Source organism: Cannabis sativa, chromosome 6 (assembly GCF_029168945.1).
Source record: "Cannabis sativa cultivar Pink pepper isolate KNU-18-1 chromosome 6, ASM2916894v1, whole genome shotgun sequence".
NCBI lineage: Eukaryota > Viridiplantae > Streptophyta > Magnoliopsida > Rosales > Cannabaceae > Cannabis > Cannabis sativa.
In genome coordinates, this window is record NC_083606.1 from 71,772,690 (window position 1) to 71,786,198 (window position 13,509).

General features: G+C 33.7%; 1 protein-coding gene across 5 annotated transcripts; it reads right to left on the reverse strand.

Moving 5' to 3' along the window:
* Positions 1-1,833: 1,833 nt before the first annotated feature.
* LOC133038926 (uncharacterized protein At5g01610-like) lies at positions 1,834-4,756 on the reverse strand. Of its 5 annotated transcripts, none has more exons than XM_061117579.1 (5): positions 4,588-4,756; positions 4,301-4,424; positions 3,270-3,620; positions 2,472-2,526; positions 1,834-2,372 (listed from the first exon to the last, which is right to left on the reverse strand). In XM_061117579.1, the coding sequence occupies exons 3-5, from the start codon at positions 3,369-3,371 to the stop codon at positions 1,993-1,995; spliced, it is 537 nt and encodes a 178-aa protein (XP_060973562.1). In that variant the 5' UTR covers positions 3,372-3,620; positions 4,301-4,424; positions 4,588-4,756; the 3' UTR covers positions 1,834-1,992. The 5 variants fall into 5 exon arrangements, with proteins under 5 accessions (XP_060973562.1, XP_060973561.1, XP_060973560.1 ...); XM_061117578.1 differs by having other exon boundaries at positions 4,301-4,485; XM_061117577.1 differs by having other exon boundaries at positions 4,528-4,756.
* Between the last annotated feature and the right edge of the window lie 8,753 nt (positions 4,757-13,509).

Sequence of the window (13,509 nt, forward strand, 5' to 3'; positions counted from 1 at the left end):
TAAAGACATGATACATAGCTTAACTTCCATATTTAATGGAATTGAGGAGAGTGATGACAATGATATCATGGGACTTCCAACTCCCTCAATGGACGAAGAATATTTAACACAATATAATCAATGTGTGTTAGATCAACATTTCAAGATATATTATGAAGATGAAAATGAAAATATAATCAAAGTTGGTGGTAGATTGAGTGACAAAAATTTCGAACAAGAACTCTACACTCCTAAGCTTTCTGATTATTTGCCTAAGCAAAATAAAATCGAAGAGGTATATACATTTACACTTATAAAATAAACACATAAAAGTTATAATTTATTACATTGATGTTCTTACTTTATAATTATAATATGCATGAAACAGCGATATGTTGATGTTGAAGCGAAATTAGAGTCTACAAAACGAAAACTCCACAACAATTACCAAAAAATAGAGCAAAAGAAGCATAAATCGATAAAACTTTCTGAGGTAAATGATTTTTCCAAAAAAATCAAGGTACCAGAAAGTAACAAGGCTCGTGAGCACTTGTGTGACAAAAGGTCCCAAGCAATAGAACCAAACACCCAAAAGTTTCTTGATCATCTCCCTAAGAACAAACCCGAAAAGGTATATTATATTTACACTAATTAGACAAGCACATAAATTATAATTTATTGCATTCATATTTTTTACATTAATGTTCTTACTCTATAATTATAATATGCACGGAACGAGAACAAAGTATTAATCTTGAAGCGAAACTAGAGTCTACAAAACAAAAACTCCACGACAGTTATCAAAAAATTGAAAAAAAGAAACACCAATCGATCCTACTTTCTGAGGTGAAAGATTACTCCAAAAAGATTGAGGTACCAAAGATTATCAGAAGTTCCTTGCAAGTAAAACAAAAGACTCTCAAACTTCCTGATTATGTGCCTAAGCAAGATAAATCCGAAAAGGTACATATATTTATATTTATTAGCCAAAGAATTGAAAGTTATAAGTTATTCCATTAATGTTCTTACTATATGATTATAATTTGCATGAAACAAAGAAAGTGTTGAGGATGAGACAAAACTAGAGTCCACAAAAAGGAAACAAATGGAGCAAATGAAGCCTATAATATGCATGAAACAACAAAATATTGACCTTGAAACTAAACTAGAGTTTACAAAACAAAAACTCCACAACAGTTACCAAAAAATAGAGCAAAAGAAGCATAAGATAATTAAACTTCTTGAGGTAAAAGATTTGCCCAGGATAACAGAGGTACAAATTTTATTCAACTTGTACAATTTCATTACTAATGCTTTCTTACTTGATAAAATCAATACATTAATACTTATTATTATTTTTTTGATTCAGACTAAGAGACGATGCTCGTGGCATAGACGTTAAATGAACAAAGTGATAATTTTGCAAATGATTGGTGGTTTGAGTGGGTGCCAACCTAGTTGGTATGTACTCAAATCATCCAACAAAATCAAAGGATGGTACAATTTCATATATATAATTATTTCACAAATGAAGACTCTATAATTCTTACTTCATGTATGTATCCAATTTCAAAATATGTTTATATCATAGATTTAAGAACAATTATTCTTATAATGCAATACAAAATTATTTGACATATTTACTATTACTAATCAATTTACCTTTAAATTTTCAAGGCCTAAATTATTTAGAAACTAAGATATTCTTGGAAATGTGGATGTGGATCATAAGTATTATTATGTTTTTATATTTGTGCTTCAAATTAATGGATAGAGTCATAAAATATGTATTGACAAAGAATATAAAAGTATCAAAGCTAACCTTAATTAGCCAATGATAATGACTAAATCCCATAACAAGAAGCTTTTGACATTAATTGCTAAACAAAAGTAAAAAAAAACAAACACCAAAACAAATTTGATAATTTTGGTATTATATGTAGCCAAGTTGATGACACCAACAAATAGTTAGCACCTAAAACAAAAACTACTATCTTTTATCTTTCTTAAGAGTCAGAAATCTTCTATCCTAACACCATTACTGGCAACTAGATAAGCATCCTTGGACCTAGATTTCTTGACTCCAGCAGTGAACCATACCTTATCGGATTTGGAACTTTCAACTGCCACACAAGTGACCTTAACCCAAACTAGCACCTTTGTTTTCATTCCCTCAATTCCTGTTAGCTTTCCCCTTAGCAGTATCGCTTTCACTCGGTTTGCATACCTTATTACAGATGAATCCTTGAAGCTAACTTCGCACGGTGATGGCAAATACACGATCAGCCTCGCCTTTGTTTCATCAAATTCGTAACAGGTTATGTTCTGAGGAAAGAGTCCTGGGGGTAAGTTGTACTCTCGGAGGAGATCTGGCAAGGTTTTTGGTGGTGACCCTACAACAATATCATCAATGTGAATTATAGGGTATGATCTAGACACCATTACCATTTTCAAGATATCATTTCAGAGAGATTAATTAACATAAAAAATACCTTTGAGTTTGTTGAAAATCCACTTTGCTTTCTCCTCAACTGTACTTGACAAAGTCTGAAAACCAAACCAAAACAAAGAAAATCTTTAGTGTCTGCAGGTGGATATCTTGTAAGACAGTTTAGATTCATTTCTTAATTGCCATTCAAACCAATTTCTATAAGGGTTGTTACAATTTCTTGGTAGAAAACTAACTCTTAGCTCTAAAACTATATTAGTCATTTTCACTGAAAACAGCATAATATGCTCTCATCACATCTCATCTCATCTGGATTAAATTTAAACAGAGTTCTCTTCCTTTCCTTAAGCTTTTTTCTCCATAATGAAATGAATCATCTAAGCATAAAACCATCAAATGAGAATCTGAACACAAAATCCCCAGGTGAATTTTACTAATGAACCCCATTTATTTAATGCCAATTGTAGTTGTAGACTCAATCACTCAGTCATATCCCAAAATGTTCACAACAACAAACCTAAAAAAGCCATCATCTTTTCCAAAATCAAATCTTTAAATTCCCAAAATCTTCACAGAAAAACAGCAATATAAAGGGAATTTCCACACTTTGAAGGAAACAATGATAATACAAAATGGGTACTAATCAAATAAACCCACATTACCAAAACAATAAAGTGAATCACAAATAGAAAAAGCATAACAAAAGATTGAAGTAAAAGGAAAGAAGCCCAAGAAAAAGAAAGTAAAGAAAAGGCATTTACTTTGAATACTAACACAAAAAATGAAAATGAAAATGAAAAAAAGAGAAAACCCCATTACTATTTAGTACTACTCTACTCACAGTGATTTCCTCAGAGATATTAGAGAGTTCTTCCTTTGCTTTCTTTGAAATCCATAAGCTTCCAACTTTTAAGCTACCCACTTTTGTCAGAGCCTTCTCCATTCTTCTCTTTCTCTCTCTCTCTCTCTCTCTAAAGCTTTACTCACTCATTAATCAGAGATAGAAAGAAGAAGAAGAATCAACAAAAATGGTTGTGTGTGTACTGTGTAGTGTGAAAAAGTGGCGCTTTTAGACTTTGGTTTAAAGAAGTGAACAAGGGTATTTTGGTAATTTCATAACCATATATTCTTTCTTTCTGGTGCTCATTCGCTATAAATGTGCTGTACTCTGCATGGTGAGAAAGGCTCATTGCTGATTGAGCCTTAATCTAGTTAAATTATGTGTCATTTAACAAGTACACTCTCAACAAGAAAATTATTATTAAAATCTCTGACTACTTTAACCCCATAATATAATTTATTATAACTTTATGTCTTATTATTCCCAAACAAAACAAAAGGGTACAATGAAATTCAAACAAGCAAAGCTACTTAAGAATCTATGAAGACTTTATTGCACAAATTTAAACTTGACTTGCTATTTTAAGAGTTAGATGGTCAGAGCTTTTAAAATCAAACATAGTGTACCAAGAGAAAAGCCACAAATTTCATAATTTTTTTAATCTAATTTGAAGCCTAAAAATATTTAATATCACCTTAAATTCATATATAATATTCAAAATCTGAATGATATGAATCTCTACATAGCTGAAACAGAACTAATAATATAGTAATTAAAGTTGATTCAATTCTCAATTTTGTTAGAAGCTACATGAAAATAAAAACACCCAAATAAAATATCAACTGAAAGTGTTAATCCTATTCTTTCAATCTCTTTATTGATTGCAAGTGTGTGTAGCTGTTTCTACATATAACCACAACTATTCCTAATATCACACAAATATATTCGAATTGGGCAAAGATTGTTAATGTATATTACCTAAAATTATAGCCTAAATTCAGTCATTCTATCAAATTCAGCCATGGAAATACCTGCAATTGACGATCAATAGCCACAGACCCCTTTTGCTCTAGCAATAACAATATCAATCATAGGTTTTGTGGATTTAAGAGTCATATCTGTTGCAAAGGAGAAAAAGGTTTCACCTTTTTCCATCTGAAAGATAAGCATCAGATAGATAGAACAATGCCCATAAGATTTACAAGAATTTTTAACGCTGCAAGGAAAGAGAGAAATTTCAAAACAAAAAAAGGCAAACCTAATTGATCCCCTAGTGATAAATTTCAACAATCATCTTAATCACTTTAAACACAGAGACCTTCTTAATCTTCTTGGATTGGGGCTTTATTCCTGATTCAGGTAGGTCGATTTGCTTTCTGGGTCTCTGATTTCGACTCCAAATTCCGACATTTTGCTGAACCACAAAATGTTTTCATCCGAAGCTTTACAAACCAGAGCAGAGCAGAGCAGAGCAGAGGAAGAATAAGATTAAAAAACCAGAGGTGGAATTTGATTGTTTTTTTGAAATAAAAGATAAAATAGAAATATTTATGAAAATAAAGAATTATATAAGTGAAAATGTTTTAGACAAAACGTAAAAATTATAAAATCAAATAAATTTCAATTTTAAATTTAAACAACTCTACACGTGTATAAAATTTAGAATTTAATTATAATAAGAATAGAATTAGGATTATATAATATCTTAACTAGGTAGGTATAGAATTAGGATTTGTGTACCTATATAAATAGATGACACCAAAACATACTTTTGAAAGTAAATTGAGTTGAGTTGTATTACCTACAATATTAATTTACAATTAATATTAAATCATACTCAAAACTAAACCTACTCACAATGGATGATATTGTCACAACTGAGATCTCTTTTGATGCAAATTTCAATGATGGTTCTACTAATTGGATACCTAATCACATCTTTACTCACCCAAATTTCAATTGGAAGGATGTTGATTTGGGTGACTTAGATGAGTTCCACCCCGGAAAATCAACAACAACAAGATCATTCCGATGACGCTAATGAAATAATTATTCAAGATGATGGCATAGCCTTAGATGATATCCCTAAGGAATTCTTCGAACCTAATCAACAAGTTGAACATGATCACGAGACAAAGAAGAATAGTAGTTCTTCCAGTGATCTTCAAACAAGCATCACAAAAGAATTATTAGAAATCAAATCGTCTCTTATCGAAAATGAACAACAACAAGATCAATCCAATGAAGTTAGTCAGATAATTATTCAAGATGATGGCATAGGCCTTGATGATCTCCCGGAGGAATTCTTCAAACCTAATCAAGAAGTTGAACCTGCTCATGAGACAAAGACAAATAGTAGTTCTTTGACTGATCTTCAAAGAAGCATTATAAAAGAATTATTAGAAATCATATCGTCTCCTATTGAAAATAAACAACAACAAGATCAATCTAATGAACCTGATAAAATCATTATTCAAGATGATGGCATAGGCCTCGATGATCTCCCTGAGGAATTCTTCAAACCTAATCGAGAAGTTAAACCTAATCATGAGATAAAGGCGAGTAGTAGTTCTTGGAGTGATACCTCGACTACTAACACCAACAACTACCAAGGTTTCTACACATCTCATCTAAGGCTCGAAATGAACAAGCCTTATTATTTAAACATGAGTAGTGAGAGTGGTAATTGGGACCAAAGTAATGATTACAACCAACAACCCTACCAATTTTGTTATACACCTCAATTAGTACCTAAACTTGCTTATCCTACTGATTATTATTTGGATTATAGTAGTGAGAGTGGTTGGGACCAAAGTAACAACAAGCAAGATGCACAAATGGTAACGACAACACATACATTTCCTATTCTCACTCACACTTCGCGCCACTATAGAATATCAACAACAAGAAACTCTTTCAACTCGCAAACGAAAATCAACCTCTTCAAACCATGGTCGTTGGACTGTAAAAGAACACATGTAAGTAGTTATACACCTAAAATACTATATTATTGTTTTTTACTTCTTAAACATGTATTATCAAAAACTAATAATGCTTAGTGTTTTATATTTGTAGGATTTTTTTACAAGGGATGAGTAAGTTTGGTTCTGGTAATTGGGCAGAAATATCTACTTTACTTGGTGGTACAAGAACTCCAGTCCAAGTGGCTAGCCATGCTCAAAAATATTTTAATAAAATGGAGAAAGAAAAACAAATTGCAGAGACAACCTCTGAGAATAATAAGAAGAAATTAAATAAGAGTATAAATGATATAAGATTAAGAGAAGATGGAATATTTTGTTTTCCAAACTCATTTCAAAACTGATTGTTTGATGAGGTACTGGCTCTAACCTAAATTGTCCAAATATTTTTTTAGTCACATGTTACCTAAATTTGATGAGGTGTCTATAAAACTAATTTTTTTTTTTAAAAAAAAAATAATTTTATTATTTTTCTTTTTCTTTTTTTTTTTTTCTTTGAGGGGTAGGGAGTCTCATTGCAAGGTTCTTTGGGTTGATGTTGGCCAAAAACAGACGATCTGAATGAAGCTTCGGCACCGCGCGTGGAAGAGAACTAGATGGAGAGAGAGTGGGGGAGAAAGAGAAACATAGTTTTCTTTTAAATTTCTTAGTATTTTTTGTTGTTGAAATTTTAGTGTATAAATCTATTATGTATTATTTATAGTATAAACGTGATATTTTTTTGTGAATATTTCAGATTTGGGTTTGTTGTTTATTTTGTTTTGATTTTTGTTCAAGTTTTTTTAGGTGTAATTTGGATGTGAAAAATCTATTGTGGTGGTGATGGTGGGTAGTGAGGGTGGGTGGTGGGGAATGAAGAATCATAAAATTTGGAAAAAAAAAAAGATAAGAAGAAGAACAACAATAAAGTGTAATAAAAGAAAAAAAAAATTATTTATATTTTTCAGTTTATGAGTATTGTTTTGCTTGCTTGAGTCTCCGCTTTATGGGCTGGTTAGATTAGTATCTTTTATACAATAAAATTGTCTGCATCTTATAAGTCACTAAAAAAAGATGCGAAAGAGTTAAGATGAGCAAAGTTTCCTATACAAGTTGTGTTGGGAGTCTCATATACTACTCCATGGTGTGTTCTAGACCTAACTTAGTGTTAGGAATAAAGAAAAACAAGCTAGACAAGACGAGCTAACATTGTTACACGATCTGTTATTTTGTTGTAATTCTTTTAACTCGTTTTCTGGTTTGTACCCTTTATCTTTCTCTGGTGAATTGTCTGTAACAAATGCTATATATATTCAAGTGTTCAAGGCTTTCAACGAAATTGAGCCATCATTCATTTCATCATCTCTCTCTCTCCTCTCCTCTCGTTCTTTCTTTTTCTTATCTTTGCTTGAGTTCTTTGAACTCTTTCATGGTATCAGAGCTTTAATGGAGTCCACAGGAAATTTCACACCCACGGGAAATGTCACTGGTGCACAAGTCAATCTTGAAGCTCAAAATAAAGATAACACAGCTCCGCCCATTCCTCCGGCTCAAGCTCAACTCCGGTCCCGTAACCGGTTCAAATTGGCTTGCCTAACAACAACCTTTTACCTCTGAACCTTCGATTGGATCGATCAAACTACTCCTTCTGGCGATCCTTGGTTCTTGCAGCAGTTCGTGCGTATAATCTTGATGGTTACATTCTTGGCACCTTTCCGATTCCAGCTCAATTTCTTGCAGTAACGTTCTCAATCCAATTATCAAAATTGGATTAGATTTGATCAATTCATAATGCATTGGCTAATGAATTCAATTTCGAACCAATGCTTGGTTATGTTATCCATTGTCGAACCTCGTCGGAGATCTGGAATGTGTTTGCTCAACTCTTTGCCACGAGATCCACAGCAAGGCTCCTTCAAATCCGTGGCTTATTCGCAATCAACAAAGAAAGGATCCATGAGTATTGATGATTACTTCTTAAAAATGAAGCAATTGGCCGATTCGCTTCATTGGCCGCGGATCAACCGATCTCCGATGATGACTTGGCCCTATACATTCTTGGCGGTCTTAGAGCCCGGAATATGAAGCCGTGGTAGTAAATTTAACATCAAGAAATGAAACTCTCTCTCTTCAAGAAGTTCAGTTCATGTTACACGGCTAGGAAATGAGAATAAGCCAACAAACCAGTGCCACTCTCGACAATGCTCAGGCTAACTTTGCTGGTCTTTCTCGCCAAGGAGGAACCGGCCGTGGTGGCCGTAACTTCGGTGGTAATCGAGGTATACATGGTTCATACAGAGGTGGTCAACTCTACAGAGGAGGAGGCCGTGGAGGTCGTGGAAACAAAATTATCTGTCAACTATGTGGCCGTAGTGGACACACAGTGCAGAAATGTTACCATCGTTTTGATATCTCTTTCCAAGGACCTCCACCACCCCCCAATGGTGCCTCCACCTCAAATAATACGTATAATCCTCGTGCTCTAATGTCCACTACTCATCCCACGGAAGATTACTCCACCGCTCGGTACTTGGACACAGTGCAACCCATCACATGACTTCCAATGATCAAAATCTTGATCACAAACAAGACTACAAAGTGGAAGGCTAAAGTGACAGATTGGTAATGGCCACTCTATCCCTATATTACACATTGGTTCTAACTCAAAGGCATACAAATCTTTCTTCGTATCCTTTAGTATTAAAAGACATATTGCATGTTCCCAATATGACCAAAAACCTTGTCAGTATTTCCCAATTTACTCAAGATAACCATGTTGTGCTTGAATTTGATGACACTTGTTGTCTTATTAAGGACAAGAAGACCAGCCAAGTTCTTCTTCGGGGTATCCTCAGTGATGGCCTATACCACCGCAATGTTAAATCCACACAAGTCTCCTCTCGCCTTCCCAATTCCTCCATCAATCTCAATCCTCCCGTCGCTTTTAATTGTACTACCAACAAGAACCCGCTTTTCAACAAACATAATACCGCCTCTGTTTTTGGCATTGCGTACTTGGACACCCCTCCAAATCTGTCCTAGGCAAAGTGTTAGCCACTGTTTGTCCTAATGTCAAATGTAATACTGTAGCTTTTTGTGATTCTTGCCAATATGGCAAACTACATCACTTTTCTTTTAAATCTTTTGTTAATAAAACCACTGCCCCTTTTCAGCTAATACATTCCGATGTTTGGGGCCCCTCTTTTCATGTATCTCTTGATGGTTTCAAGTATTATATTAGCTTTGTTGATGATTTCACTAAATTTGTGTGGATCTACCCTATGCAAACCAAAACCGAAGCCACCACAATCTTTAAACACTTTAATGCTTATGTTGAAAGAATGTTTGAGGTCAAAATCAAAAGTGTTCAATTAGATCTTGGGAAAGAATATTTACCTTTATACAACCTGTTTACACAGTTGGGAATCTCTAGAAGAAATTCATGTCCTCACACTCATCAACAACAAGGAAGAGTGGAAAGAAAACATAGACATGTTGTTGATGTAGGACTTACCTTACTTGCTCAAGCTAGCATGCCTCTCACCTTTTGGTGGGAAGCTTTTGCCTCTACGCTTACCTAATCAATAGGCTACCCACCCCTATCTTAAACTTCCTCTCCCTTATGAGAAATTATTTCATTTAAAACCTGATTATAACATGTTGAAGGTTTTTGGCTGCTCTTGTTTCCTTTAGTCCAGTTGTCAAACCATGCACCATTCGACTAATTTTTACTCTTGCTGTCTCCTATGATTGGGATATTCAACAAATTGACATCAATGATGCCTTTTTAAATGGTGACCTCAATGAGACTGTTTATATGTCTCAACCTCAGGGATACATTGACCCCAAGTTCCCCAACCATGTCTGCAAACTTAATAAGGCAATTTATGGGCTCAAGCAAGCCCCCGTGCATGGTTTGACAAGTTAAAATCTCCCTTGTTGCAATGGGGATTTCAGAATTCTAAGGCGTATAATGCCTTGTTTTTCACTAAGAAACATGGTAAACTAATTCTTCTCTTGGTATACGTTGATGACATACTTATTACCGGTCAAGACAAGGCTCAAATTACCAAGGTTATATCTCGATTTACAAGACCGCTTGCTTTGAAACTTGGGTTCTCAATTATTTTCTTGGCTTTGAAGTTACCCGTGACTCAACTGGTATATACCTTACTCAAAGCAAGTATACCAAGGATTTATTAGTCAAAACCGGTCTCCTTGATGCCAAACCCCAAATTCCCACACCTATGTGCTCTAGTGCTAAATTAACTCTTGCAGCAGTACTCCCTTGGAAGATCCCACTCTCTATCGCAAAGTGTCCTTGGCGCTTTGCAATACCTTACTCTTACAAGGCCCGACATTGCCTTCTCTCGTCAATCGTCTCAATCAATTTGTCAAAGCTCCAACATCACACCACCGGGCTACTTGTAAAAGGGTTCTCGCGATATTTAGTGGGTACAATGCACTTGGGTCTTCATTTCACACTCGCTACTCGGTTTGAACTTCATGGTTTCAAAGATGCAGACCGGGCCGGTTGCTTAGACGATCGCAAATCTACCTCGTGTTACCGCATCTATCTTGGCAATACAATCTTCTTAAATTTGGGTGCTCTAAGAAACAAAGCATTGTAGCTCGTTCCGACCGAGTCCGAGTACGCATTGTTAGCCTTAGCAACAACCGTAAATTATTTGGCTACAATCATTATTCAAAGGAATTGCACATAAGTCTTTCCCGCTGCCCAATCATCCGGTGTGACAATCTTGGTGCCGGCTCCTTAGCTTCTAATCCCGTCTATCACGCCCGCACAAAACATATCGAAATCGATCTTCATTTCCTTCGAGATCGGGTCCTTGCTCAACAATTAGACATCCGATATGTGGACTCCAAAGAACCAAATTGCGTACATTTTCACCAAACCTTTGGCTATTCCTCAGTTTGTTTTCCTAGCAGACAACTTAACACTTAGATTCCCTACGTGTAACTTGAGGGGGGATGTTAGGAATAAGGAAAAACAGTTAGACAGTTAACATTGTTACACAGTCTGTTATTTTGTTGTAATTCTTTTAACTGTTTTCTGGTTTGTACCCTTTATCTTTCTCTGGTGAATTGTCTATAACAAATGCTATATATATTCAAGTGTTCAAGGCTTTCAACGCTAGTTGAGCCATCATTCATTTCATCATCTCTCTCTCTCTCTCCTCTCCTCTGTTCTTTCTTTTTCTTATCTTTGCTTGAGTTCTTTGAACTCTTTCACTTAGCTCATGCTATGATTGTGGTCAGCAGTTACATTTCAGACCCTGACTCTGAATATTGGGAAATACTAAAATGGACAATGAGGTACCTGCAAGGTACTTTGAACACTAGATTTGTGTTCAGTAAAGAGAACCAGTTCAAGGAAGAAATCACTAGCTATTTAAGATATCTCACAAAATTTTGAGAAATTTAAAATAATTTACAATATAGAAATCAATGTTCAAGCTGTCTATAATTTTTTTGAATTTCTCAAAATTTTACCAAATGTCTTAAGTAACTATAATGTATACTACCATAAAAAAAATGGACTAATTTTTTTTTTTAGATATCGAAACAAATAAGGATACATCGGTGCACCAAGGAGTGTATTGTAGAATTTTCCTACATATCATATAGGTTAAGTCTAAAGTGCACCCCATATAGGGATGTTTCGGTAAATCTCGATCTGTTTCAACATACAAAAGAGTTTTCAGTCAATTTTTTATGATCGTATACGTTATAGTTATTTAAGATCACTTATAAATTTTTTAAAAAATTTGAGTTTACAATGCTGAAATAAGATTTACATATTTTGTTGTATGCACAACTATTTATTTTTGGCACTGTAAACTATATATTTAGCGATTTTAAATAACGTAATGTACGTGATCATGAATAAAAATTATACTACAAAATTTTTTAAATACCAAAACAGATAAGGATTCTAGTAAAAAAATTTCCTCATATATATATATATATATTAAACCCAATATTTTTTTTATCCTTAAGTTCTTAACCATGGAAATCCCAGAAAATTAAACCCATCATGGATTAATTAAATTATTAAGTTTAGTACTGATCAAAAACATCTGCAGAAGCCATAATAGGTTGGTTCAGAAAGCTTTCCATAGGCACGACCGTACCGAAACAAACTCCCACCACAGCTACCATGAAATGATCTCCACCGTTGGATCCAATTATTCCTCTACCCAAAATGACAGCATTATTACTTGCGTTTAATTAGGAAGTTAATAATCTTATCCAACGACTCATTTGGGCTCTGAGGATAGAATTCTCAGACTCAACGTTGTGATGTTGACACTTGTCATGATCTGGTGATTCGCTTTTCTTAGATGTGAAACCTGAGCCGTCAGATCATCTAAATACTCAAAGACAAGGTTTTAGTCGTACACGTATATAATAAGTTTTGGTTAGTTAATATAAAGTAATTGTAATATAAGAATAGAATTAGGATTAAAAAGATATATTAACTAATAAAGAGTAATTATAATATGAATAGAATTAGAATTAAAGAAATATCTAAAAGAACAATTGTAATATGAATAGAAATAGGATTTATTTATCTATACATTTATAAATATATGATACATGTAAAGACGAACATATAATTGAGTATTTATATAACTACATACGTATATATAAGAGTATATATATTAGTAATATTCTATAATAATCAAATTAATTAATATATAGTATACATTAAGAATGGATGATTGGATACCTAATGACATCTTCATTGACCCTAATATTAATTGGGATGAAGTTAATTGGGATGAATTAGACGATGACTTCCACCAATCCAATAAGGCTGATAAGATAATTATTCAAGATAATGACATAAACCTAGATGCGATCTCAATTGAAACTGATCACGAGACTAATAAATCGATGAAAGAAGAACCTATTGATGAGCAGAACAGTTTCCACTCATCATCATCCGAACAACTACTACTAGTAGTTGTTAATCATCAACAAGTTAATTATTTGAGTGATAATAAAACTACTACTTATAACCTACATGGATAACATCTAAACCACTTTTAAATGATATGAGATTTTTTGTTTGTATGTGTAGTATTTTTTCAAAGAAAATAAGAGAATGTATTATAAAATAGAAAAAATAGGAAGAAAAAAAAAATAGGTTGCCAGACATTAATCAATCACCCATAAAAAATAATATTTTTTAGATAAAAAAAAAGTAAAATAATAAAACTACTACTTATAACCTACATGGATAACATCTAAAC

Bases quoted from the DNA above. Each gene is read 5' to 3' on its own strand.
- LOC133038926 (XM_061117579.1), bottom strand. From the start codon at position 3,371: ATGGAGAAGGCTCTGACAAAAGTGGGTAGCTTAAAAGTTGGAAGCTTA. The intron at 2,527-3,269 runs GTGAGTAGAGTA...TTTGGTTTTCAG, and splicing joins ATATCTCTGAGGAAATCACT to ACTTTGTCAAGTACAGTTGA. The intron at 2,373-2,471 runs GTATTTTTTATG...ATATTGTTGTAG, and splicing joins GATTTTCAACAAACTCAAAG to GGTCACCACCAAAAACCTTG.